We start from the raw sequence: 27980 nt of genomic DNA on the forward strand, positions 1-27980 counted from the left end.
GCGCACGACCGTTGGCCGACGGGCCAGCGCTCGTTATTCGAACGTTCAGCACTGGGTGCTGAACGTTCGACGCAGCTAAGAGGTTAACAGCAGTTTCTGAAAGGCCACAGGTCCTGGCTCTTAGCAATGCAATTTTAAGACTTCCATAAACAAGGATCCTATCCAACTGTGGATCACTGAGGGCTGCCTGTCAAAAACACAGCCCAAGCACTTCAAAATAAACTTTATCTAAAGGAAATCCTCAAGAGGTAAAAACTGGTTCACTAGTCAAAGATAAAGCATCACACCCTGTTATTTTATGTTATGTCTTCTTTTATAGCGCTCGAATCACCGTGAGGCATCTCGGCGCTTGCTTTGGGAACCAGTCATGGCTTTTTCCCTGTGAGATAACCCGTACTGGGCATCCCCAAGGTGAAAGCCAGGCATCCCGCCGCCGGGGGGCCGTAGTCGAGATTAAGCAAGCTAATGCCCAGAGTTGCAGAGTGTGAACCCGTGATTCGAGTAGGCACCGAAGCGAGAATTATCGAGTCCGTGGAGATTTGGGCTCAAGACCCTGCCGCGTCGGGAATTGAACCCTGGTCCCGGGTATGATCTCTGCTTCAGGGTCTGCCTTCTCTAACCAGTGGTGCCAGTGATAAGAACAAAAGAGAGGGGCCATCTCCTGTACGATCATAAAAAGACTCAAAAGACTGACAGTGAAGCAACAGAACGTTAAACTAAGGAAAAATCTCGAGAGAACAGACTTGCCAACTAAACAACCTCAGTGCTTAAGGCATGACACACAATGTTTTCGTCTGACACACACACTGAAAGAGGAGAGTGAAGCAGAGTCCAAGTCATCCAGGGATAAAGCTGAGCGAGTTAAAGAAATCTCAAGGAGTCACATGCTAAATGGGTTGTCATGCCTTACAGATTTATTTGCAGAAGTGCCAACAAAGTGCACCTTCCAGGCAACATGCAAGGGCAATCACAGATCCAGGAAGAGAAAAGAAGACTCAAGTCACCCCAGAATTGTCAGTGCACTCCCTCTCTGGAAATTAGAACAGAAAGGCACCCAAGAAGGGGAACACCAAAGGGAGAGAACTGAGAGGTAATAGTCAGTTTCAAAAGACACTACTAGTCATCAAACCTAGACGACCAGAAGAGATGTATCAACAAAATCACTTCAACAACACCAACACAGATCATCAGACTGGAACAAGAGAAAAATACACTTTTGTCAGACATGAGCAGAACTCCCCAGTACCAAAACAACATCCCAAGAAGAAAAGCACCTGAGACCTGCCAGTTGAAAACCACCAGAAGACTCAAGGTGGACTTCACCACAATTTGCTAAACTTACCAAATCATAAATTACACCTAATTCAAGAAAACTTACTTATTGGAGACCACACTGAAACACTTCAAACTCAGAAAGCATGTCAACATGTTCTCATGGGTCAACTGAATCAATAGTTGCACCATCCAGACAACCATCAAAATTAACTTTTGAGTTAAAGGATCCACTAAAAATTGAGAGCATCCCAACAGACTCTGATGACTCAGTAAAAGCACCAGCTACATGAGCAGACACTCGACATCACACACACAACAACTAGAACATTATAGCATCCCCAACGACAAGAGCAGCCCGATTGATGCAACAAACTCAAAATTGACAAGACCTGAAATTTGAAAAGAAATCAAGGCATCTTTTCCTGAAGTGGGAGACAAATATTGTGTCACCCTTCTTTAAGGAAAGGGGATATGTCATATTGTAAATGTATTATTTCTCTTTAACAAGGGGGGAGATGTCATGTTGAAAAACCCCTAGGACCATGGATGTGCCAGGGATGCCAGTAGGACACTGGACACCACTTCCTGTGGGGAGATGGGGATAGCCAGAAGTTAGGGGAACAATGGGTCATTACAACAAAGGGCCTCAGAAGGATAACATGGGAGAAGATTAGCTCCTCCAGCATTAGAAGAGCAGGTGGTGAGAGAGAACAAGTAATAAAAAGAGCTCATCAAAGCATCTGTGTGTAGGCATTTACCTGTGAATACTGTAAACATGATACACAAATAAACATAGATGCATACATATGTACATGATTTAGTCTGTCTGAGCTTTCAGTAAGGCTTTTGTAAATCATATCACAATTGCCCAGCTGTGTCAATACCAGTGCCCTTGTCCAACTAACTCGTTTTCAAAGTGTGGACAGTGGGTTGTTAGGGCCTTTGACCACATTGTTTATTTTAGGCACATGTCATCAATTTAATAAATTATACTGAGTCACTCAGATTATTAGCTTTGATACTAGATGGTGGTGGTGTACCCAGGATGTGCATCACACTAATGGAACAGATTTTGCTTTGGTGTTGCCTTCATTGTATTTTTGGTTTGTAAGTTGTGAAGTCCAAAGAAGAGGGCACACCATGTTCAGGCAAATGCAATCCACTTTATCAGGAGAGAAGTCTGCAGAGACCCCATCTACAGCCAAGTAAAAGAGCAAATGACATGGAATCAACTTATAACACATTCCACAGGTAGCAACCACCTTACATCTATATCACTGCATGGTGACATGGATACAGAATAGAAATACAGAACACCACAACACCTCCCTCACCCAATATTACAACAAAATATAAATGAGAACTCTTAGGTGAGTAAGACACCAAACACAATATACATAGGTGCAACATATATTATGTAAACCCAGTGAATCTAAGACACATTCCTTACACAATCCTGTAGGCAAAGAGGCACCCTTCTTACACAATGAGGTCTCACATTGTGCTCCCATTCATTTGATGTCTCATCCTGACACGGAGAATGCACATTATTGAATCTGAACTTAGCCACCCTGTTCAAGTTCCAAATTCTTTAGTCACTTGTTTTTACAGCATTTGTGAACACCTTTATTACTTTGATTGGTTGACTAAACTTACATTCTTTACCTTTCCCCCTATGGGATGATTTAATCTTCATCCAGTCACCCACATCAACCACAGTGTTTTTGACAGCCTTCCTCACATCATACCGCTTCTTACTCTTCAACATAATCTCTCTTTCCTTCGTCTTTCATCCTTCAGTTTTCCCAACTTGGTCATCCACCACCATCCTTTTCCTAGAAACCCACATGGGGATCACCTCTCTGTTAGCATTTCTGCCTTTGAATAACTGGAAAGGGGCTACTCATGGAGAAGAATGGGGTGTGAAGCGATACTCACTCACCTTTTTCCTCATCACTGTTTCCCATTTTACACCAGTTACCAAAGCTTGTTGTAGGGTTTCTGTTGGCACCTTTATAAATCTTTCCACCACACCATTGCTCTCTGGGTGGTACTAAGCTACCTTCTTATGTTTTATTCCTCTAGCTTTCAGAAACTCCTCAACCACTCCAGAGGTGAGTTGCACACTATTGTCTGAGGGTCGAGTCAAAGGAAACATTCCTTCTCAAACAACTCCTCCAAAAAGTTTATGACCCCTTCTGACTCAACCTAACGTACCACCTTAATTTCTGGCCAGCGTGAAAACATGTCCACGCACACAAGCACATAGCGATCATATGACTTTATCCTCACTGGACCCAGAATGTCAATTGTGATATCAGACCAGGGACCACTCGCCTACTCCCTCAACGGCATGGGTTGTGTCCTACACTGCAGTACTCTATCGCTGTGTGAGCACTCCACTTACCTTGCTCTCATTACTCAGGTTGATTGCCCACCACCAATAGCCTTCTCTGACCTTCTCCTTTGTTTTGACAAGGCCCATGTGGCTAGCGTGGGCAATATCAGCCAACCTCTTCCTAAGACTACCTGGGGGATCTAACTTTCTACCCCTCATCAGCAAACCATCCTCAACAACCAACTTGTCTTTGACCTGCCAGTACCCTCCTTATCGTCATCACAAGCTTTTTCTCACACCATCCAGTAGAAACCATCTTCATGACTTTCTGTAATACCCCATCGATCATCAAACCTCTCCAATCTTCTGAAACAATTCCTTCACACACTTTGAGCTCTTCATCAAAGTCCTCTCCATCAAACCAATCACCTTCCTCCAAAACCTCACTCTCCCTGTCTCCCATTCTGGATAAACAGTCCCCCAAGAGATTGTTGGATTCCGGCAAGTAGGAAAGAAAAAACTCAAATTCTTACAAGACTACAACCCACTTGCGTATTCTGTGTGAGGCAAAGTCTATCCTTCCCTCACAAACACTTCCTTCAGAGGCTTATGATCAGTTTTGATTTCAAAACTTCCTTCCCTACAGAATCTTCTTCAATTTATGCACAGCCCAGAACACACCCGGTGTCTGTTTTTCCACAACCGAATAATTAATCTCCACACCTTTCAAAGACCTAGAAATGAATATTATACTTTCCTTCCCATTCACCTTCTTCATAAGGACAGCTACTTGTCCCTTCGAGCTAGCACAGTTTTCCTGACTCCAGATGAATTATTTCCATTTTTTAGCAAATGCTTCATGCAGCCTGTTTTCTCTGCAGATGGTTGCACAAATTTGTTATAAATGAGCCATCCCAAGGAATTTCACCTGTTCATCCTTATTTTGAGCTGCATGAAGTCTACAAATAGTGTCCATCAGAGCCCACTTTTATTCCAGATTTTATTACCAAATGTTCAATTTTCTGGACATCAAGCTTACACTTGTCAGCTCTCAATACTACGCCAGCGTTACATAGCCTTGACAGGACTTTTCTTAGCTTGCCATCATGTTCCTTCGGATCAACACAAAAATCAGACCATTAGCCTGATATACCTTGACACCCTCAATTCCCTAAGAATTGAGAGAACAGTAAGTATGGGCGGAAAATCCGTTTCGCTCGCGGATTTTGCGGATTTTCGGTAAATTCGCAATCCGCGAGATTCGTGAATCTCCCGCCAAATCCGCGAGCAGCGGATTTTATGGCTTGCTCGCACTGTTCGCGTGAGTTCGCGGCTTCCCAGTACAACTTCGCGCCCCGCGAATAAGCGCTAAATTGCAGAAATACGATCTTAGCAAAACTTAAACTACTTACCAGGTTCAAAAGTTCAGGCTCATCATTAGTAGCCATTTCCTGTAGTGCTTCCTGAGGGGCCCCTCCAGAGTTCAGTTGCCTACTTGCAACTATTATGTGACCCTGCTCTGAACCTCAGAATAGTTACACATATGCCACAAAGGTCCTGAATTACAGCTAAGGGAGACAAGCAGGAGCCAGGCTGGAAGTTCAAATCCATTAATCAGCCCCTAATTCATTATTGTCAGTTGGGGCAGGGCAGGGCAGGTGTTGTAACTAATTTTGCAACAATGAAAGCACTTAGCAAGTGCAAAAGATCACTAATCAGGAAGCACTAAGGAAGCAGGTGCCAGCTAAAAAAATATTCTGTGACACATTAATCAGCCCCAAATTAATTCAGGTCACTTGAGGCAGGGAAGGTGTGCTTTGCTTTGCCACAATAATGTACACTGACTGGACAACCAGAGGGTGCTGTGATGAAACAGAGGGTGGCATGGGTGGGCCAGAGGGTGGCATGAGTAGTCAGCGCGTGGCAGTGGTGACAGAGAGTGGCAGTGATGAAGAAGAGTGTCCCAAACAGGCTGGACACGTAGAAACAACAAGTTCGCAAAACTTGCGACCCGACAGGTAAGTTCGCGTTTGCGAAATTGTACAAAACCCTCGCGAACTGGCAGAAACCCGCGCGAACACAAAAAAAATCCGCAAATTCGCGAGAATTCGGGGATTTTGCGAATTGCGAGTTCGCAAATCCGCAAAATTCGCGCACGCGAGATTCGCAAAATTCGCCCATGCTTAGAGAACAGCAAAGGGTTTTCTTGGGACAAAGAGCGTAACCTTATTTGGTTGTATGCTGAGGTTAAGTACAAGGACGAGAAGTATCCAGCAAAATGAAGATAACTCAATATTTCACTTATGTTGGGAAGTGGATAGTGAGCCCCCACCATAGATTTGCTGAGTTCTCTTAAGTCCATACACAGCCTGGCCTCCCTATTGGCTTTCTGAGCCATGATGACTGGAGATGACCATTCTGTAGCATCCACTTCTTGTATGATACCTGTATCAGTCAATGTGTTTGAATATTGGGTTTTAGTTTCATAAAATGATAATGATCTTTCAAACAACCAAGCGTATTAGCAAATACTTCAGAAAATCTTTTCTCTAAATCTTGCCTCCAACTGACACAGAACTGAATGTTGGCGTTTCCTTTAACACACACAGATGGACTCTAATTAGGATCCAAGTATACATACAGATCACACTGGTGAAATCATCTAAACAGGGAGTCACCTTTCACTAAAATATAGAATTTCCTGGGATAATTCTACCTCGGAATTCAATTGTACCCCAGGAGTACTCCAGCAAATCAATGAGTTTTCCCCATACCTATTAGGTTTTATATCGGACTTCATCAGCCTCACTTTGCCAAGCAGGTGCTGCTGAAAAGAAACTTTCGGTATGAGAGTTATTCAATCACCAGAATCACACAGCATCTTTACTGATTGTTGACCATGACCACTTCCAATGAACCTTCCGCAGATAGCTCATTCACTTGGAGAATGTTGATATCTTCACATCCTCATCAGTGAATTCAACTTCCCTCACTTTCTTTAAATCTTTTGTCCAACTTACAGCACCTAGTAATGTGACCCTTGCATCCTCAATTATTACACGTGACCTTCCAGCCTGGACAATCCTTGTAATTTGAGACATGCCCAGAAGTGTCACACCGAAAGCACTTGTCCTGAAACGACTTTGCAAAAGGCTTCATACTAGTGGAGAGCTTCTTTTTCCCACTTTTCTCCTTAACAACTTTTACAGCCATCTTTTTCTACAACGGCAGCATCCTTGCGTATGACATCTACACAGGCTTTACAGTGTTCAATAGTTTTAGCAATAGTAAGAACCTCTTGTAAGAGTGGATTATCTTTTTGCCACATGCTCTCTTGAGCTTTGTCCAACACACATCTCAGCATCAGTTGCTCCCTCAGGCACTTCTAACAGAGACTCCCCAAAATTATAGGTAGCAGCCAATTTACGTAATCCAGTGATGTATTGTTCTACTGTCTCACCTTGCCATTGCATTCTCCTCACAAAGTGATACCATTCCAGAACAGTACTGAACTCTGGAAAATAATGCAAATCCAGAGTTTTGAGACAAAGCTCATACTCATTCAAACTTGCAGCATCCCCATCAGAAAGATCAGGGAGGTGTTCGAAGACTTTCTGCCCTTCCGTACCAAAGCAATCCATAAGCAAAGATTACGTCATCTTAGCACTGAGAGAAGTCCCACACACCCGGGCATAATTTCTGAAAACCAAAGAAAGTACACACACCTAAAATGATTGGCACAGTGCCAATAGAAAATAGCAATGTTACACTATGTTCATAGACAGAGAAATTAACCAACAGACTTTAAAAAATAATGGCAACTTAAGTTTCTTTCAGTATATGCCAAAAACACGATATGCGAATAATAGGTAAGCACGTCTCCAAACAACTTACAGTTCACAAATAGTGAGCGTATCACTGAAGATATACTCTGTGACACAATTCGCATGGAAAGTAGGTGAGTGTGTCACTGTAAAACCTACTGGTGAGTGTATCACCGCTGGGGTATTATGAAATTTCAAGCCTCCAAAGAAAGAGGAAACCTCCCAATGCAGCATCAGCCATTGAACTGGGAAAAAGTCAGAGCGAACGTTTAAACAAACTGAGAAGACTACATCCATAGAAACAATTATTGTCTCCCAATACAAGATGGCCACCTTGAGTGTGACATCATCACACTTTAATCCTAGTATGCTCTGCGAAATGACATATTGTCAGGTGACACGAGGCATAGGGGAGCGCACCGATAGCTGAGTCAGCGCAATAGAAATTCCTCCTTCCAAACCAAAGAAGTGTGTCACAGAACCCGACACGAGCCATAGGTGCAGGCACCACTCGTGCTTGCAACGGACAACCCCGGGTCATGAGCTGTCATCCATACCTCAATAGCACAGAAATGTGTCGAAGTCTTCCAGAGACCCACTGCAGGGTATCACACTAGCCGGCCGACACTGCGTGATACCATTCTAGCCTGAAAATGTAATGCAGCCTGCTTTTCCACTTTCCATTGAGCATTTCTCGGACGCAGCCCAGGAGCTCCAGACAGTCGAATCCAATACAAAATCAGCCCAACATCAGGCTGGTGCGATGCAGTACTGTTTCTTCCTGATGAGTACCTTTTAAGTGCGCAAGGCATCAACACACAAGACGTAGTGTTGAGGTCTTTGCTTTAACGTTCACGCGAAGTCCAAACAATCACAAAGAGATGGCAAGTGGTCCAGCACGTTGCACATCACCAAAGAAGCGAGCACACAATTTTCAGGTAAATGCAATCCACTTTATTAGGAGAGAAGTCTGCAGAGACCCCATCCACATCCAGGTAAAGGAGCAACTGACATGGAATCAATTCATACCACATTCCACATGTAACAATCGCCTTATATTCTAGATCACTGCATCATAAAATGGACGCAGCGCCATGAAACCGCATGGTAAAAGTGCGCTATAGAAAAGTTTTTAAATTCAAATTCAAATACAGAATAGAAATACAGAACACCACATTAGCCATTCAGCTAAAAACATGTTCCTTCTTCCTTAAATCAGCATGGCCGAAAAACTTTGTGATATTTACCTAAGTGCCCAATTTCTGGCCAAAGTGCCTCATAAGTTGGGTAGGGGAGGGAGGAGGCTAGGAAGGGAGGTGGGAGGGGTGTGTTGGGGAGGGGTTGGAAGTGGTGGTGGGGGTGTAAATCAACAACAGTCTGAGTTGAGCAAGATATGTATTTGACTGATAGTAATTGGTATATGAACTGTTGGTTGAATTTTTCTACTAGAGGACCTAATCATGGTAAAGAAGTGAGATCTACTTTAAGGTTCCATTCTAGACGCGAGAAAAAAAATATGTATCGAAATAAAGAACGTCTGGATAGCTCTGAGACATTTTTGTTTTTCTGATGGGTAGGGAAATTAGAGTTTGTACATTCAATGTTAATGGCCTCAATGATGGTAAAAAGAGAGGAGTGTTGGCTAAAATGATACATCTGTTCCAAATAGACATTCTATGTCTTCAAGAAACGCATGTTGCTTGGGAAAAGAGGGGACTTTTAAGGAATTTGGGGTTAGAATTGTTAGTTTGTTCCAAACAGACCAGTATTAAACGAGGGGTGGCTATACTCATGCGTCAGAATTTAGGTGTCTCTCTTAAAACATCAGCTGATAAGTGGGGGAGGTGGGCTTCAGCTGAACTATTATTATTTCAGAATAGGATCATGATTTATACTGTTTATGGTCTTAATTTGGATGACTTTGAGCTGTTCAATTTTCTAAATTTGGAGCTCACCCTGTGTAATATCTCTATTATCTTTTGTGGCAAATTAAATACTCATATGGGAGCCAGTTTTATTATCAGACAAAGTGAGAGATACACAGGATTTAAACCACAGACTTTTAATGCTCTGAGGACCCTGGTATGAGATAATGGTCTTTTGGACTCTTGGCACACTCTTCATGCGAAGGATCCTGGCTTTAGTTTTTTTTCTGCGTCGCATAGGAAATTTGTCCGTCTTGATAATTTTTTTTATCTCAATTTTTTATGGACAAAATAAGGCTAGAAGTCCTACCTAAATTGTTATCAGACCATAATCCTTTGCGTTTAGACCTTTGTTTAATATTAGGTGGGCCAGGTATAAAAACGGCCTGGTCGTTTCAGAAGAATTTGCTATTGGAACAAGACTATATACAGCATATGACTAAAATAATTCAAGAGTTTTTTCAGATTAATAATGAGACGGCCTCCGTTCCAATAGTTTGGGATACATTTAAATCTATAATAAGAGGAGAGACTCTAAAGCATTCAAATTTCCAATTGAAGAATAAACGCAATAAATTTAAGAAAGATTGTGATATGGTCTTAAAGGCAGAAATACGTTTAGCTGAAAGTATCAAAGCGAATGAACATATAGAGGAATCTCAACTCGAGTTGTCCATTAAACACAGCCTAGTTTATTCTCATATTGCAGATCAGGTCGCCCTACAACATAACCAGCACAGGTTAGAAAGCTATGAACTGAGTGAACAAACAGGGAAAGTGTTAGCGCAAAGTCTACGTCAAAGGGCAATGGCTAATGAGATTTTTAAAATTCGAGATCTTAGTGGGGAAGTGAAAACCTTTAAGGGGGATATATTGGCAGCATTTAATGAGTTTTATAAGCTATTATATCTTCAACCGAGTGGAAATATCGATCCCAGAGAGGCAAAATGGATCATGTAGATCTTCAGAATAATTAATATAATTCTTCAAACTCTCTCTGTGGTCGGCAAAAAGGAGTCCAGCTCGTAACCGAGATTTCCACTCGGTTTACCACGCCAATAATGCGACACACCTCTTGGCACAACTAAATCACTATTGGACTGAGAGATTTGGAATCGCTCCTCTTTATTCCGTGGGTTAAGCGAACAACGCTACTTACTCTGTTTGTCTTTACGATTTTAACACCGACCCCTAGATTGGATGTGCTCGGCTTTTGACCTCCGTTGCCACTGAAACTGAATGTGTATCGGTGAGGCCCATCTTTGATACTGGGAGTAACCACACCCGCTTTTTGGATTAGCAACTCGAAAAATAACGTTGTCCAGCATCTAAATTGAGATTACACTTGGTTAATATACAGTTCCCAATTGACACCAGTCCTGAAGATGGTCTCACAAAGTTCTCTCTAGGAGACCAAAACGTCGGCCTCCGCCTCATCCTTACTTTATGTTACGTATTTGGATTTTGGATAGGTGTTTTTAGGTTCTGTAGAGTTACCCATTAACATATTGTTTGTATACCTGCAGACCTAATCAATTTCAAATCAACTATATCTGTATATGAAATTAACTGTTTTACCACTTGATAAATTCTATTTTTCCTATACACCTTTTGTGTTTGTGTTTGTTATCCATGTATTCCTTTTGTGTTTTGATGAATTGTGTTCTTTTATAATTATTAACTCATTTTGTGGAATTGAATTCTTATAAGGATCATTGATTTATCCTTTCTAGTTAAACTTGAATCATTAATAGTTGCTTAAACAAATTCCCTTGAAAGCAGGTGGTACAGCACCAAGAGATGATCATGATTTGTTCATGCTGGTTGAGGTTCATATGCACTTGGCAGGAGCATAACAGGGTAGGAGTGGTGTTAGGCCAGGTGTCATTCAAAGAGAAGAGCTTCAAGGTCTTTTTAAGTATCAGAGTACTCTCAGCCTCTCAAGAGCATCTGGTTCTGGAGAGATAGCTAAATACTTTTGTTATGAACAATCGGGATATGAGTTCTTTATGGTATTTTTCCTAAAAAGGACCTTGGAAACATAACTAAGCTAAGCATGTCCAAAGACGAAAACCCCCTACAATTTTTGGGGGGCTGGCTGACTGTGAAGTTCTGAGTTTGTTGTCAGAAGCAAACATGTCGCTGCCCTTAACTGTCCCTGTCTTCCTCCTTCATCATTTCTAACTGTGAGTGACACATTGCTTGCTATGTAGGCTGTAAGCCTTATGTTGACAACATATTCTGCATGAGTACATAAGTTAATTTTCAACCCAAAATACACATTTTGTGAATCAAGCTTTCTGTTTTTAAAAGCAGATATCTATTTTTCTTTTTCAATCTTATTTTTATTTTTTTACTCATACATTTGTGAATTGGACCTTGTATCATTAATTTTCATAAGTATTTTAAAAATCAGTTTTCTTTTTATGAACCACCTTAAAGCTAGGACTGGGCGGAATTTCAATAATGTCAGAGTAATTGAGGTAATTTTGGTAATTCTGCATTACTCTTTGATGTGGAATTACTGATAATTACACGATTACTCCTCCCCACATAATTAAGAGTAATTTGAGGGAAAAATTCCTAATGCGAGAGCATATCTAGCGAGTGCAAGCGGCTGCTTGTGCTCGCTATTTGTGTTCTGCTACATTTAGCAATGTTTCTTTGTGCAAAATGTATCCTTGCACCCATTTTAGATGCAATGGTGCTTTTTGCACTATGAAAGTAGTGTTTAGTGTCAGTAGTAAATTGGGGGAAAATCCTATTCCAAGACCACATTAAGCAAGTGCAAGTGGCACCTAGTGCTCGCTATTCATGTTCTGTTGCATTTACCACTATGTCTTAGCGCAAAAAGCTTCCTTGCATCCATTTAGGATGAGAGGGGGTATTTTTGTGCTGAGAAATAGCTCTAAATGTGGAATTACTCGTGCATAATTCAAACGTAATGTCGCTGAATTTCTAGGTAATTCCATGTGACTACACTACACTAAGTTACGCAAGCCATGCCTACACCTATTTAATGCCAGAAAGTCCTTTGGTCTTGTCACAACTGATTCACTCACTGCTGCTGCCCACAAAATGTGTGTTTCTGCATATGCACATGTATTTGTATCTCCTGTGTGCAGTTAGATTTGCAATAGTTATTAATTTCAGTTTTCCACTTTCCCACTTCCTCTTCTACCAAGAGGTAGCATCACAGACCTCTGCCAGGGCAGCATTTGAGTGGTGCTGGCTGGAAAGTAGCATTCACTGCAGAGGACTGTCTGCTTTTCCTTTAATTGCCAGCCATTAATCTTCCAGTACTTAATGACTCCATCAGATAAGGCCTTCCAAGGTTGTGATATTGAATAGTGCCACTAGTCATCAGTTATAAATGCTAAAACGTCATGTGAAAAAGTGAGCGGAGTCGTCCATCTTGGAATTGTCAGTCTAATTATTTTCAAAGGGCCCTGATGGCTCACGCGCTGAAAGCCTATGAAAGCATTTGAATTAAGCTTAATCAATACATACATATGCCGCCAGGCCCATCCAGGTAATTTGTCTTTTAACAATGGAGAGGCGTTTGCAGTGCTAAAACTTTCTTCTTCTCTCTTCTGTTATGTGTGTGCACTGCAAGGACCTTTTAATCCAGCTTCACAGTACAATGAAAGGCAACTCCTGCATTGCCAACAATACATATTACATCTTCATTAGGAAACTTCTTCACAATAAGTCATAGAAATAGAGAGCTCTATGTGTCCCAATGTTGAGTGCTGTATCAATAGTGTGCCTATAGTGTATGCTGTACATTGATTTCTGACTGCTGCTTTTTTGGAAACAATGTGGATTTTCAAGTGTTAATGATGGAAAGGTCTAATTCTATTAACGACATGGAGGCGAGTATCATGCGTTACTTTCCTTCTGTGTATGACCGCACTCTACCGGGCAGGGAACCACAGTGTTCCCGAGGACACTTAAGTTTCGGGTAACGGGTTTGGGGTCCCCGGAGATGATATCGCCTCTGGGAGAGGGTGCCTAGTTCCCTACCCTTTTAAAATAAAGTTGGCCCTTGGGATGGGGTTCCCGGGGCCTGAGCAGGTACAGGGAGGGGGGGCATGCACCCTCCTCCCCGTTAAAAAAAAAATACAGCTGCTGGGTATGGGGTTCCCAGGACCTTTAAGACTTGGGGAGGGAGGTTGCATGCCCCCTCCACTTACAAATTATAATAGCCCCAGGAGATGGGGTCCCCAGGGCCTGAACACTACTCCATTCAACTCTACACCACTCTACTCTGCTCTACTACACTCTACTCCATGCTTCTCCACTCTACGCTCCTCCACTCTATGCCCCTCATTCTACGCCCCTCCAATCTACGCCCCTCCACTCTACAACACTTCACTACATTCAATGACACTCTACTCTACGGCATTCCATTCTTCTCTACACCACTCCATTCCACGCTACGACACGCCGCTCCAAGGCACTCTCCTCTATGCCATTAGCTTTTAGCCATGCTGAGCAGCAGCCATGCTGGTGTACAACATGGCTAAAACACATTGGAAAATTCAATAGCTCTTCCATAGGTGAGACCTATTGGCTTTGCCAATGCTTGTTCTCATGTTAGTTTCACTCCACTGTGGTAATAAACTTGAATGTGACCTATGCATGATAGCAAAAAAAAATATATATTTTAAGGGCATAAGGTCATGGCAAAAATATACATATTTCTATATATTTAGGTGAACGCTCATGCGCACTGTTTGTACATATCTATATATCTATCTATCTATATATCTATATATATATCTATATATCTATCTAAATAGATATATAGATCTATATCTGTATAGAACCGAGGCACAAGAAAACCAAAAACAAACGTCCCGAAACGCGAAAAGGGGGCAGGGTAGAAACACCCTGACCACCTAGGCCTGCTCAGAGGGTCCCACAAGGACCCCCAAGGCCCCAAAAATTCTTTAAAAAAAAAATAGGAGGATGTGCACAGGATACGTGCATCCTGCTGATAAAAAAAAGAAACTCTGTCTCCTGCGCTAAATATGCTAATTTGCCCCCGGGGAGGCCAAATCCCAGGGGCATCATCAAATAGTGTGGGGGTCCCAACACTGCCCCGGGGACCGCCACTCCCTGGGGCTCTAACTTAATATATGCGAAGGGACTCACCCCCCCCCGCAGCCACAGGGACCGCCACCCCCCGGGACTTGTTTAAAGTGGGTGGGGGAGCTCTCAGGCCCCCCCAGCCCCGGGGACCGCCACTCCCGGGGCTTCAACATTTCAACATATTATAGGCGGGGGCCTCACTGCTCACACCGCAGCCCCGGGGACCGCCAACCCCGGTGCTTCTTGAATTGGGTGGGGGGCTCTCAGGCCCCCTCAGCCCTGGGGACTGCCACCACCCAGGGCTTCAAAACATTAAGTGAGGGGGGCTCTGAAGCCCCCCAGCCCCGGAGACCGCCACCCCAGGGCTTCTTCAAAGTGTGGGAGGGGGGCCACGTGCCCCCCTCCTGGAGTCCAAGATGGCCCTGGGGACCGCCACCCCCCAGGGCCGGCTCCTGCAGTGTCCCGGGGTGCCCACCCCGGAACACTGTGGTTTGCAATGGGTTTGCACTGTGGTTTGCAATGACAGGGCAGGAGCCTCGCGGCTCCCACCCTGTCATTGCAAACTGCTTTCCTATTTGGAAGATCTTCCAAATAGGGAAGCAGATTGCTTTTCCACAGGGGGAGCAGCATGTTAGCTGCTCCCCATGCGGAAAAGCAATGCCGGCTCCCGCAGGGCCCGGGGAGCCGGCTGGGACCTTGGGGGGATTGGGGACCCCCCATGGCCCCCAACAAAGTGGGCCAGCCCAGGGTGATGGGGTCCCTGGGGCTAGTAGTTGCCCGGGAGGGGGGCCACGCGGCCTCCCTCCCCCCAAAATAAACCATTAAAAAAAAGAAACGGCCCCGGGGGATGGGGTCCCCGGGGCCAGAACTGGCCACAGGAGGGGGGCAAGGCAGTCCCCTCCAAAATAACAATTAAAAAAATGAAGGGCCATGCCCCGGGGGATTGGGTCCCCGGGGCAAATTATGGCCTCGGGAGGGGTGCCACGCGGCCCCCTTCCCGATTTTTTTTAAATTAAAAATTGGGGGCAGGCACTGGGGGATGGGGTCCCCAGGGCCAATAAATTAGAAAAAGAAGGGGGGCTACACAGCCCCCCTTCTTTAAAAAAGAAAAAAACGGGATTGGGCCGGAGGCTACGCCCCTCCTTGTACCACTCTGCAAATGCGCCCCCTGGCGCGTTTGCATAGGGGAAACAAATTCCCCTTGGAAACTGGCGGTCCCTGGGGGCCAACTAGCCCACCAGGAACCTCCAGTATGTGCCAGGGGGCTGTGTTGCAGAGAGGTCTTCTGAGGCCATGCCCCTTTTCACACCTCTCTGCAACGCAGCTCTGTGGCGCTTACTGGCGGTACCTGGTGGGCTAGTTGGCCACCAGAGGACCTCAGGATTCAAGGGGACTTAATACCCCAACTTAAAACGCGCCACGGGTGCGTTTGCACAGTAGTGAATGTAGGGGGCGGGGCCTGAGGTGATATGTTTGCAAACATGCCCTGTGGCGCGTTTTAAGTTGGGAAATTAATTCTTCTTCAATCCAGAGGTCCCCTGGGGGCCAACTAGCCCACCAGGTATCTCCACTAAGCGCCACAGAGCTGCGTTGCAGAGTGTTGTAAAAAGGGGCGTGGCCTCTGAACACCTCTCTGCGACGTAGCTCCCTGGCTCATACTGGAGGTACCTGGTGGGCTAGTTGGCTGCCAGGGGACCTCAGGATTCAAGGGGACTTAATCCTCCAACGTAAAAAACACACCACGGGCACGTTTGCACAGTGGTGAAGGTAGGGGGTGGGGCTGAGGTGATATGTGTGCAAACACGCCCAGTGGCGCGTTTTAATTTGGGGAATTAATTCCTCTTCAATCCAGAGGTCCCCTAGGAGCCAACTTGCCCACCAGGTACCTCCAGTAAGCCCCACAGAGCTGTGTTGTGGAGTGTTGTAAAAAGGGGCGTGGCCTCTGAACACCACTCTGCAATGCAGCTACCTGGCGCATTCTGGAGGTACCTTGTGGGCTAGTTGGCCCCCAGGGGACCGCAGGATTGAAGAGGAATTAATTCCTCAACTTAAAACGCGCCACAGTCACCTCAGGCCCCGCCCCCTTCCTTCACCATTGTACAAATATTCCTCTAAAATCAGCCGAAATACGAATTCTGATTTACTCACCTGTTATCAGGAGAGAACCCAGTGCGGCATCTTTTAGCCCAGCGCTGACCCTGAAAAGTAATTCTAAGCGTACTTACCAGTAACTTGTATTTCCTTCCATAGGAATCCATTGTGTGGTTTTCAGCAGAAAAGTTTCTAAGTGTCGATTTTTTAAACGTACAAATATTCCTCTAAATCAGCCGAACTATGATTTCCGATTTACTCACCTGTTATCAGGAGAGAACCCAGTGCTGCATCTTTTAGCCCAGCACTGACCTTGAAAAGTAATTCTACGCGTACTTACCAGTGACTTGTATTTCCTTCCATAGGAATCCATTGTGTGGTTTTCACCAGAAAAGTTTCTAAGTGTCTATTTTCACAAACTAAAAATATTGCTTAAAAATTGCCTGTATGACTTAAATGCATTATTTCGACTGTTTACAGGAGATGCACACGTGCTGGATCCAGGATCCACCACTGAGTAAGAAAAAGTAACGTTAACACTACTTACCTGTTAAGTGAATTTCCTCCTATGGACAACATTGGTGATTCTATGTGAAAACGTTTCTGTGTCAACTTTTAAAATACAAAAATATTCCTTAAAAATCACTACTGTAACCAAAACGCTTTTACTCAACTGTTTACAGGAGATGTCCCAGGACTGCGTCTAGGATCCAGTCCTGTGGTTAGAAAAGTAATCCAAAAAGTAACTAATTGAATTTAACTAGAAATTCACATTGAGCTCAATGTTGCATTGTGTCTGAAATTGTGTTGCGCATTACAATTGTAACTACTGCACTTAAAAGTCTATTGCCTATTTGCAAAGTATTTAAACTAAAGTAATTCATTCTGAGAAAGTATATTTTGTAATGTAATGTATAATGTAATTCAAAAAATAAAATATCTAAAAATAAATTGTTTAAAAAAAAATAGTAAATAAGTATAAAAAAATAAAAATAACAATTAATACATTTAAAAATTGTCATTTACAAAACCTTTGAAATTTACTGAAAAAACCATAGATTTCAGACATGTTATAGTGAGGAATTAGCATTTAAAAAACCTTTGAAATTCACTGAAAAAAACATAGGTTTCAGACAAGTTATAGTTAGGAATTTCCATTTAAAAAACCTTAGAAATTCACTGAAAAAACATAGGTTTCAGGGGTGTTACAGTTAGCAGGACATTTCATGCATACAAAACCATTGAAATTCCTCCGTTATAACTATAACTCGCGCGCATGCAATCCACTGCTGCTGATGTCACATATTACATCATTCATGACATGGTCAGTGACATCACTGATGACATCTCAAATGGCATCACAGATGGCATCACTGATGACATCATCCATGTGGCAATCTGATACAACTCATCATACACTAGTATAACCTTTCAACACTCATTCTAAAATATGGAGTACCATATTTGAAACCATTGACACACCAATACAAGTTTCTAAAAACCCACTGAGTGATTCCTACATCTACACACACATCTAAACACTTACCTAAAGATTCACTCATACATGCTAACAAAGATCAATAGAACATTATTAAATATACTTATACACTTACATCGACATTACACACCAGCACACATCCTATTCACTTATGCAGTCATCCTACTCACGTATGCAAACAATTGATCATACTTACATTTACTAAGCTACACACTTATACAAACACCACTTCATTCATTCATATAGATAGTAACTCATACTTAGTGTGTTATGAAATCACTATTAGATGTATAAAGTTTTCGATACACTCATACAATTACTGAGTGTTAAGTATACTTATTTATAAACAACTGTCACATACACTGAGTTTTATATTTCTACTTTGTTAGACATGTATCATTGAGAAATATATTTACTCATCACCACACCCATAAAGAGATTTACTCACCGGACAAGTGTTTCCACATGCAGTCTTAACTCATATACCTACTAAATCAACTATTTATACATCTTTGGACAGTCACACACCTCCCATCCAACCACACACACATTCACTATCCTATACAAATACTCACTTAATTAATTAATACTAATATAGACTTTACATAGCTATTAAACAATTTATGTAATAGTTTACACAACAAGAGATACAGTGAAACAGATATTCACACAGTTTAGTCACTATCCCATATATTTAGTGAGACACTTTAAATTAGTCACTTAGACAGTCAATGACAGTGCTACTAAATCCTCCATCCAGACACTTATACATCCAGTCAGTCTTCAATACAGATTGCTATATATATATAATATATATTTAAATATTGAACCTAACCACATTCACTGGATGATTTCATCAGGGATGTCATCAGTGATGTCATTTGAGATGTCATCCGTGATGTCACTGACCATGTCATGAATGATGTCATATGTGACATCATCAGCAGTGGATTGCGGGCGCGCGAGTTATAGTTAGTAAAACTAACTATAAAGGAGGAATTTCAATGGTTTTGTATGCATGAAATGTCCTGCTAACTATAACACCCCTGAAACCTATGTAATGAACATTTAAAACGCCACCTTCTTTGGCAGCCATTGTGGGCTAATAAAGTGGGCACTTTTCTTGCATGCTCCATATTCTTTCATACTGTTTTGAAATGAAATGAAATGTCCTGCTAACTATAACACCCCTGAAACCTGTTTTTTTTCAGTGAATATATATATACATATAAATATATATATATATATATATATATATATATATATATATATATATATATATATATATATATATATATATATATATATATATATATACATATATATGTAATGAACATTTAAAACGCCACCAACTTTGGCAGCCATTGTGGGCTAATAAAGTGGGCACTTTTCTTGCATGCTCCATATTTTTTCATACTGTTTTCCATGTGTGATAATCCTTATAGGGAGCCATATGAAATTTATAGTCACTTGGTATCTCTAGAGCTATTCTTCTTGCATGAGTTAAGGCTCAGGTTTGTCTTTTTTCTTTACTACAGTTTTGCGTTGCATTGGCATTCCAGCTCGAGTGGTCACCAATTATTTCTCAGCCCATGACAATGACGCTAATTTGCAAACTGACGTGTACCTTGATGAAGAGGGGAGACCAAACCCCAAACTGACAAAGGACTCTATCTGGTGAGTTCAGACAGCTTGAGTGGTGCACATGGTTCCAATACCTTTTAGCACTTGTCATCTATGTATAGAGCTGCATGGTCTATTTTGTACTGCAGGTCTTCAATATCATGATCACAAGCAATCAATACTAGAAGTTTGATATTAAATACAGATCTGTAACTTTTTAAGGAAAATGTGGGTCTGGTCAAAATTAATTTGGAGCAGTAGTCCACTAACTTGTGGGGAAATGCCGTACTTTTTATGACTAATTGTTATTGCATTTATTCATGTTGATAACCCTGCACTAAATCAAAATTGCACATATTTTCTCAAGTAGTTAAATAGATGATCACAAATGGTAGACCAGGAGTTTTTGATATGTAATACAACTTTGAAGAAGGATGTACGTCCTCAAAATTAACTTTACATACTGCCTTTAAATAGGTCTGGGCAGATTTTTGATTACGCTGGAATAATGGGAATCATTATGGTAATTCCGTGTTACTCAATAATGCAGAATTACAGATAATTACGTGATTACACCTGCTCGTGTAATTTTCAGTAATTTCGGGGAAAAAATTCCTACAGCAAGAGCATATTTAGCAAGCACGAGCAGCAGCTAGCTCTCACTATTCGTGTTCTGTTGTATTTAGCACTGTTTCTTAGAGCAAAATACATCCTCGCATCCATTTTGGACGTAAAGATGCATTATATGGTAAGAAACTAGCGCTAAATGCCAGTAATAAATTGGGGAATATTCATACCCTGAGAGCACATTTAGCAAGCGCTGGGAGCTGCTCGCACTCGATATTCATGTTCTGTTGCATTTAGCTGCATTTATTAGCACAAAATGTATCCATTTTTAATACGAGGGGTATTTTTGCACTATGAAATAGTGCTAAATGCAGAATTACTCTTCTTGCGTAATTCAAGTACAATCTTGTGGAAGTCCTAGCTAATTCCATGTGATTATGCTACACAGAATTGTACAAGATACACCCACTCCTACCTGTGAACAGGTAGCCTGTAAACTGAAGGGTAGAGCAGAAAAGTATTTATAAATAAGAGAGGTAGTGCTACAGGAGTACTCTGTTACATACTCTTACATGCCCGAAAGTTCCAACTCTCGACAAGTAAAAATGCAACATGAGCACACTCCTTTTCTATTTCTACTAATTCTGTAGGAATATTTATATTTCATTCCCATTTCAGACATCGGGCCAATTCGTAAAGGCAAGTGAGACTATGCAAAAGAGTACTACTGAAGACTACTTCACATACTACGAAATACTTTTGTGAAAAGGTCCTTACGTTTATTTGCAACTTCACCTAGGTGCTATGAGACATATTTATGAGGGGAGCTGCACTGAGCTTGCACCATGCAACGGGGTGCAAGAGCAACAAAAGCCCAAAATGCGATTTATGAAGCCAAGCAAGGCACCTTTTGCGTGAACCTGAGTGGCTCCATAAATCTGGAGTAATGGAACACAGCGCAAATCACTGCATTGCATTACTCTGCCCTGGAAGCCACTGCCTGGGTGTTCCCATGAAACTCCCATGGTTTTCTGATGCATTCCCATATTTACTAAAAGTGGTACATCTGGAAATAAGTGTAGGAGAGTAGGGTCTGCTATCCTATGGTCACCCCAAATTTATTGCTTTTTGCTTCACTGGTTTATGACTTAATGTGGCTGTGGGCCTGCTAATCAGACCCACAGCCTGCTGTTCTCTCTCTAAATTACTGCCAGTGCACTCTAGGTGCATTACGAATTGGATACTGGTTCACCTTATAGGCCCCTGTAACAGTGCACCATAGGTGCCCAGGGCATAGGTGTATCCAAGGCCTACCAGGGCCTGCAGCATGTATTGTGCCACCCCTGGCCTGGCCTCCATATTTGACACAACTGGCTGATCACTCAGCTGGGGTAAGTTGGTGTAATCACCTCTTACTTAGATATAGTATCCATATATCTAACCTTAAACTGGACACATATGTTCCTATCAGCCACTCCTATGGAAGGCCTCATCAATTCTGGAGGCAGAGTGCTTGGAAATATGTGAGATGGTGCTCTAGCATGAGCTGAGCCTGTCTGCAGCTGTCGGGAACCACTCCCTAAGCTGTTCCGGGATAATGCCATACCATATACTCTTAAGTGCATTATAATCCTCGCGGTTATTTGCTATCTTTGGTTTGGCTTTATCAAAACATGTCGAGTAAGGTGTCATACGAATTGGAATACTATCCCCTCGACAGTTCTGTCGACGGGGATAGCATTCCACCCTTCTAGAGGGACACGACATGTGTGTAGCCTTAACCCCATGTTAAAGTTAAACAGAGCCTCAGCATCACAAAATGGATGCTGCCACCACAGACACGAGTCTGGCCTCCTGCTGCTGACCGAAACTCGGCAGATGGTGGCCTGGACAAAGGGTTTCCTGCCTTGGGAGGTGTGAGCACCACCCCAGACAGGGTTTTGTGTATTGGGTAGGACAGGGCTGAATAGAATCAGACATGCCCGGGGCACACAAGGTGTCCCCGTGCATAAGCCAGTCCAAACCGGTCCTGGGACTTTCCAGACCCAGGCCTGGCGAGGAGCTGGACAAAGGAAAGGGGGTGTAACCGCCCCCCTTCCTGGTTCCTCCCAGAGGAGGGACCTAGTAGGTGATCCACCCCTCAGATTGGGAATAAGAGTGGGAGCAGTGCCATTGCACAGCAGATCATCCTGAATCAACTTAACACTAAGAAGAAGACTGGACTTCGACATTCTGCTGCACAGAAGACTGAAGAGAATCTCCCTTGTGGCCTAGGAGTGGCCACCCTGTGAACACAGGCCCCAACCAGCAACTCGACGTCTGATTTGCCGCCGCCTCCCGCCGGAGCCCAAGCCCAGAGCCTGACAAGAACCAGACTCCTAGACCTCTCACAGCCGGATCCACAGTCCCTGCAAAGAAGGGACACGTGGAGGCACCGAGTGACGTGGGACCGGACCTCTTGGAAGACACCCGAAAAGCTGACTGCGCAGCATCTGAGGCATCCTCGACGTTGTGCTTTGGGGACTGAGAACCCCCACCACCGAGCAGCCCCTGCACCGAAGAAGAGCCCTCCAGCATCTCCACGATCTGCGTGGGGCCCTTTTGCATTGTGCCATTCGACGCGCCATCCCGGCCACTAGCCACGTGGTCAGCGGCCATCTTGGCAACTACAACTACGATTTACACTACGGGTCTGGTTGCTCCAGACTTGCCCTCGCTCCTGTAAAAAGGAGCACCCGCTCTGACCTTGCTGGTCCGAGTGATAAGCCTTTCTTGATTCCTGTGTGGCTTGCATTAGCCAAGGCCTGTTTGCTCCGATCAAGTTGCCGACACCGCCAACAGCGAGAAGCTTGCGTGGGACAGCTCGTGACCGACTCCTAGACGTCCTCAACCCCCGGTGTCCACGTGGCTGCAGAGAGAAGCTACACAACAACGCCTGTTTGCACCCGACATCGCCTGGTTCCAATCTGGTTCCACGGTAGTCACTGGCTAGTGACTTTGAACATTGTCCCCTCTGCTTTCAGGTCTTCACAACTTCAGATCCACCCTTGAATCCACCAGAACTCTTCACATCGAGCCGCCTGCAGCATCTTCAGCTCCAAGCACCATCGACCTGCGTGACGAAACCCGACACTACTTCGACCCTGTGCACCCGCTTCCTGTGGGTGAGGTAACTCAGCTCCGCCGGTGCTTCTGCACTGGTACACATCTCAAGGGCCTGTGTCTTAAGTTTCAGAGCTCTAGGTCACTCGGAAGGTTCCGAACTAACTAACTTTGTACTTTTTACGCACCATAGACTTTACATTGAGAAGTGCGTGCACTTTAGACACTGCAACCGAGTCCCGCGGGCCTTTCCCGACTTAATCATTGCTAGTCTCGAATAGCTCCAGCGATTCCCAAGGCCCTAGGCTTGTTCCCGTTCTCTTTGGTATCTCTTATACCACTTTCTTAGTATATGGTTTAGGTGGCCCCTAGGGCTCATCCATATTGTGCAACTTTTGTGTATTTTAAACTGTCTTGTGATTTAACGCTTGTGCTTCTGTGCTCATAAAGAGTCCAGGGGATTTTATAGTTAATAAATCGATATATATTTTCAATATATATCTGTGTGGTGTCCTTTCATTTGGTATTCAAGGGGGTTGTGTATGGTATAACAGCTGGCTTCACATGCCTTTCAGAGTTTAGCCTAAGACTGCTTTGTCCACGTTACCACTAGGATAACTGGTCTATAAGGTTGACTTACAACCAATCATCATAAGGGTTGCTTGGCATGGTACAAAGTGATCACTAGAATTAGTGAGCATTATATACCAGGCCAACTTCTCACATTGGTGAGCAGCGGATTGGGATCTGAGCTTGCTGTTGTTTTACCATTACAATCTTTGAGATTATCATTTGAAAGATCATACAGGTACCTGCTAGGTACATATAAAACAAGACTAGTATACTTAAGTTCTACTGAACTTAGTTGTTGTAGAGCAAAGGGAGTAGCACACCCTGACTACAACTACTAGATAGGTTTAGTAGGTAAACACCAGTGTAGGTAGATTGCAACATATCCACCCACACTAGAGCAATGTCTGGAGCAGAGGGTTCCACTGGGAATGTCTCTGTTGAGAGTGACCCTCCAAGGGCACCATCCAAATTTGCTATTTTCTCCTTTAAGGAACTAAGACAGCTTTGTGTCTTAAGGGGTCTGAAGACAGGGCCTTCCCCTACTACAGACCACCTAAGAGAGATCTTAGACCAGTCTGAGACTCTAAAGTCCTCTAAGGCAGACCCCACAGGGAATGCTGAAGGAGGCTCTCCTACTGAGGATGACACTGCAGAAGCCCCTGTCCCTATAGTCCTGGCAGATGAGGAAGCCCCCATCACTGGAGCTCCTCAGGTAGATGAGGAGGAGGAAGAGGAAGAAGGGACAGAAGGGGGGAGCAGTGAGTCTGACGATGGCAGAGATAGTCAGGTGCTGGTCAGTAGACTGAACCAGGCTAACTTAAGCCTATTTGGGACTGACTCTGGGACAAACCCATTCAGACCCCCAGGTGGACTTAACCAGAAGCCTAGGAGGAGAAGGACTCACTCAGGTGACTCTAACCACTCCCATGCTTCTAGAGGTTCTCATGGTCACTCAAGAAGGGAGATGACTAGCCCTCAGAGGAGGGAACATGAGGCCAAAATGAGAGAGGCTGCATTGAGGATCCAGAGACAAGAGTTAGAGGTTGCCCTGGCCCAAGAGAAACTTGCTAGAGCAAGACAGCCTAGAGAGAGTGGGGTAATAGAACCCACTGGTGGCAGCATTATCCACAAGGATAAAGACAGGTCTTTTGATAACAGAAACCTGAGTAAGATTGTGCCCCCTACAAAGCTGGGGATGACATCCATAAATGGATAACTGCAATGGAGAGAGCCTGCAGAGTACAGCAGATCCCTCAGGAGCAGTGGGCAGCAATCTTGTGGCTCTCCTTTGAAGGTAGAGGCCGAGACAGACTCCTCACAGTTAGTGATGGGGATTCTAGAAACTACCTGGTCCTGAAGAGTGCTCTGATTGATGGGTTAGGCTTAACCACTGAACAGTACAGGTTAATGTTCAGAGATACCCAGAAGACACAGACTCAGGACGGGTCTGAATTTGTTGAGTGTGCCACTAAGGCTCTGAAGGGATGGTTGCTGGGAAGCAAGGTTACAGACTATGAAGGATTGTATAATTTGCTGATGAGAGAACAAATTTTAAATAATTGTCAGAACCAGCAGTTGCATCAACATTTGGTTGACTCAGATTTGACCTCTCCCCAAGAATTGGGAAAGAGGGCAGATAAATGGGTAAGAACCAGAGTTAAGCAAAAGAACCAGAACCGGAACCAGGGTGGTGACCAGAAGAAAACAGACCAGAAGGGTGGGGAGCAGAAATCTAAAGACCAGACGTCTTCAACAGGGCCCCAAACTGAAACAGAGGGTGGGTCCCAAACTTCCAAGAAGAAGAAGAAAGAAGGTCAGAAGAAACCCTGGTGTAAAACTTGTAAAAACACCTCTCACTGGACAAGTGAGTGTACAAAGGGTGGAGCCCCCAGCACTACTGCCCCTAAGGCACCTGCACCCACTAGTACAGCTAGCAGTGCTGGTCCACAAACCAAGGGGGTAGTGGGAACCACTTTGGGAACTGAAGGAGATTCTGACCTAGTCAGAACCCTTACACAGGCTGTTCTGGTTTGTGAAGGGGACATGGATTTGACCCCTGACATGAGTCCCAGTAACCTGGGCAAATACAGACAGACGCCTTTGATTAACAACAAAGTGGCTCAAGCTTATAGGGACACATGTGCCAGTGTCACTATGGTGACACCTAACTTTGTGGACCCTGGACAGTACATGCCAGGTGATAATTACCTGGTGACCAATGCCAGCAATGTCACTACTACACATAGTGTGGCACTTGTGAACTTTTCCTGGGGAGGGGTAACTGGCCTAAAAAGAGTTGTGGTTAGTGCTGATCTCCCAGTTGAATGTTTGTTGGACAATGACCTGGAGAACTCTCTATGGTCAGAAGTTGAGTACAGGACTCATGCAGAGATGTTAGGGATATCATCACATGTCCTTGCTGTGACTAGGTCACAGGCCAAAAAGTGCCTCTCTGAACCTCAGGTCTTGGATCCTGGAACAATGGACCAAGCACCTTCCAAGAAGAAGAACAGGAGGGTAAAGGCTGTGCCTTCCCAACTGCCTACAAGTGAGGATCAGACTTCACAGGAAACTGATCTTGAGACCCCTGAAGGAACTGTCTCTGAAGAACTTGAACCTGATCAGGTTGAGTTTCTGGGGACAGGGGGACCTTCTAGGGCAGACTTGGGGCAGGCTCAGTTAACCTGTCCTTCTCTTGAACCCCTCAGACAGCAGGCTGCTGCTGAGGCTGCTGGGAATGCGCAAGGTGCCCATAAAGTTTATTGGGATGAAGGACTCCTTTACACAGAGGGTAGAGACCCCAAGCCTGGTACAACCAGGAGGTTGGTTATACCTCTGCAATTTAGGGGTTTCCTTCTCACCTTGGCCCATGATATTCCTTTAGCAGGACACTTAGGCCAGAATAAGACCTGGGACAGGCTTGTCCCTCACTTTCACTGGCCTCACATGTCTGAAGACACCAAGGAGTTTTGTCGCTCCTGTGTAACCTGCCAAGCCAGTGGTAAAGCAGGTAGCACCACAAAGGCCCCCCTGATACCACTACCTGTGGTGGGGGTTCCCTTTGAAAGAGTGGGGATTGATATTGTTGGTCCAATGGACCCCCCTACAGCATCTGGGCACAGATTCATACTGGTGGTGGTGGACCATGCCACCAGGTACCCAGAGGCAATTCCACTTCGGACCACAACAGCTCCTGTTGTGGCCAGGCCCTTACTTGGAGTTTTCTCCAGAGTGGGGTTTCCTAAGGAGGTAATATCTGACAGAGGTGCCAACTTCATGTCTGGATATTTAACAGCTATGTGGAAGGAATGTGGTGTCAACTACAAGTTCACCACTCCTTACCATCCACAATGTAATGGGCTTGTTGAAAGATTTAACAAGACCCTAGAGGGCATGATCAAAGGATTACCTGAAAAGCTCAGGCGAAGATGGGACATCCTACTGCCCTGCCTTTTGTTTGCTTACAGAGAAGTCCCTCAAAAGGGGGTTGGCTTCAGCCCCTTTGAATTGTTGTTTGGGCACCCTGTAAGAGGACCCCTATGTCTAGTGAAGGAAGGATGGGAGTTACCTCTCAAAAAGCCTAAACAGGACATAGTTGACTATGTACTTGGTCTCCGCTCCCGGATGGCTGAATACATGGAAAAGGCATCCAAAAACCTTGAGGCTAGCCAAGAATTACAAAAAGCTTGGCATGACCAAAAGGCTGTCATGGTTGAGTTTCAGCCAGGACAGAAGGTATGGGTGTTGGAGCCAGTGGCCCCAGCAGCACTCCAAGACAAATGGTCTGGACCCCATACAGTTCTGGAAAAGAAGGGAGAGGTTACCTACTTGGTGGACCTAGGAACTCCCAGGAGCCCCCACAGGGTGCTCCATGTTAACAGACTAAAGGCATATGTCAACAGGGAAGACATGGGCTTGCTCATGGCTACAGATGAGGGACAGGAGGAAGAGAGTGACCCTCTCCCAGACCTGCTCACTCAGAACCCTGAGGATGGTTCAGTTGATGGTGTGGCCTTAGATGGCAGCCTCACTGAACATCAGCAACATGACTGTAGACAAGTTCTGCA

The 27980-nt window shown here is 44.0% G+C and overlaps 1 protein-coding gene across 1 annotated transcript in view; it reads left to right on the forward strand.

The window, feature by feature from the left end:
* The window catches only part of F13A1 (coagulation factor XIII A chain), a 518463-nt gene that overhangs the window by 247890 nt on the left and 242593 nt on the right, over positions 1 to 27980 (forward strand). The window contains exon 8 of the mRNA XM_086965028.1: positions 19587 to 19725. Coding sequence (XP_086821154.1) covers positions 19587 to 19725 — 139 coding nt within the window. The remainder of the gene's footprint in view (positions 1 to 19586; positions 19726 to 27980) is intronic.

This window comes from Lissotriton vulgaris, chromosome 4_1 (assembly GCF_964263255.1).
Source record: "Lissotriton vulgaris chromosome 4_1, aLisVul1.2, whole genome shotgun sequence".
NCBI classification, from domain to species: domain Eukaryota; kingdom Metazoa; phylum Chordata; class Amphibia; order Caudata; family Salamandridae; genus Lissotriton; species Lissotriton vulgaris.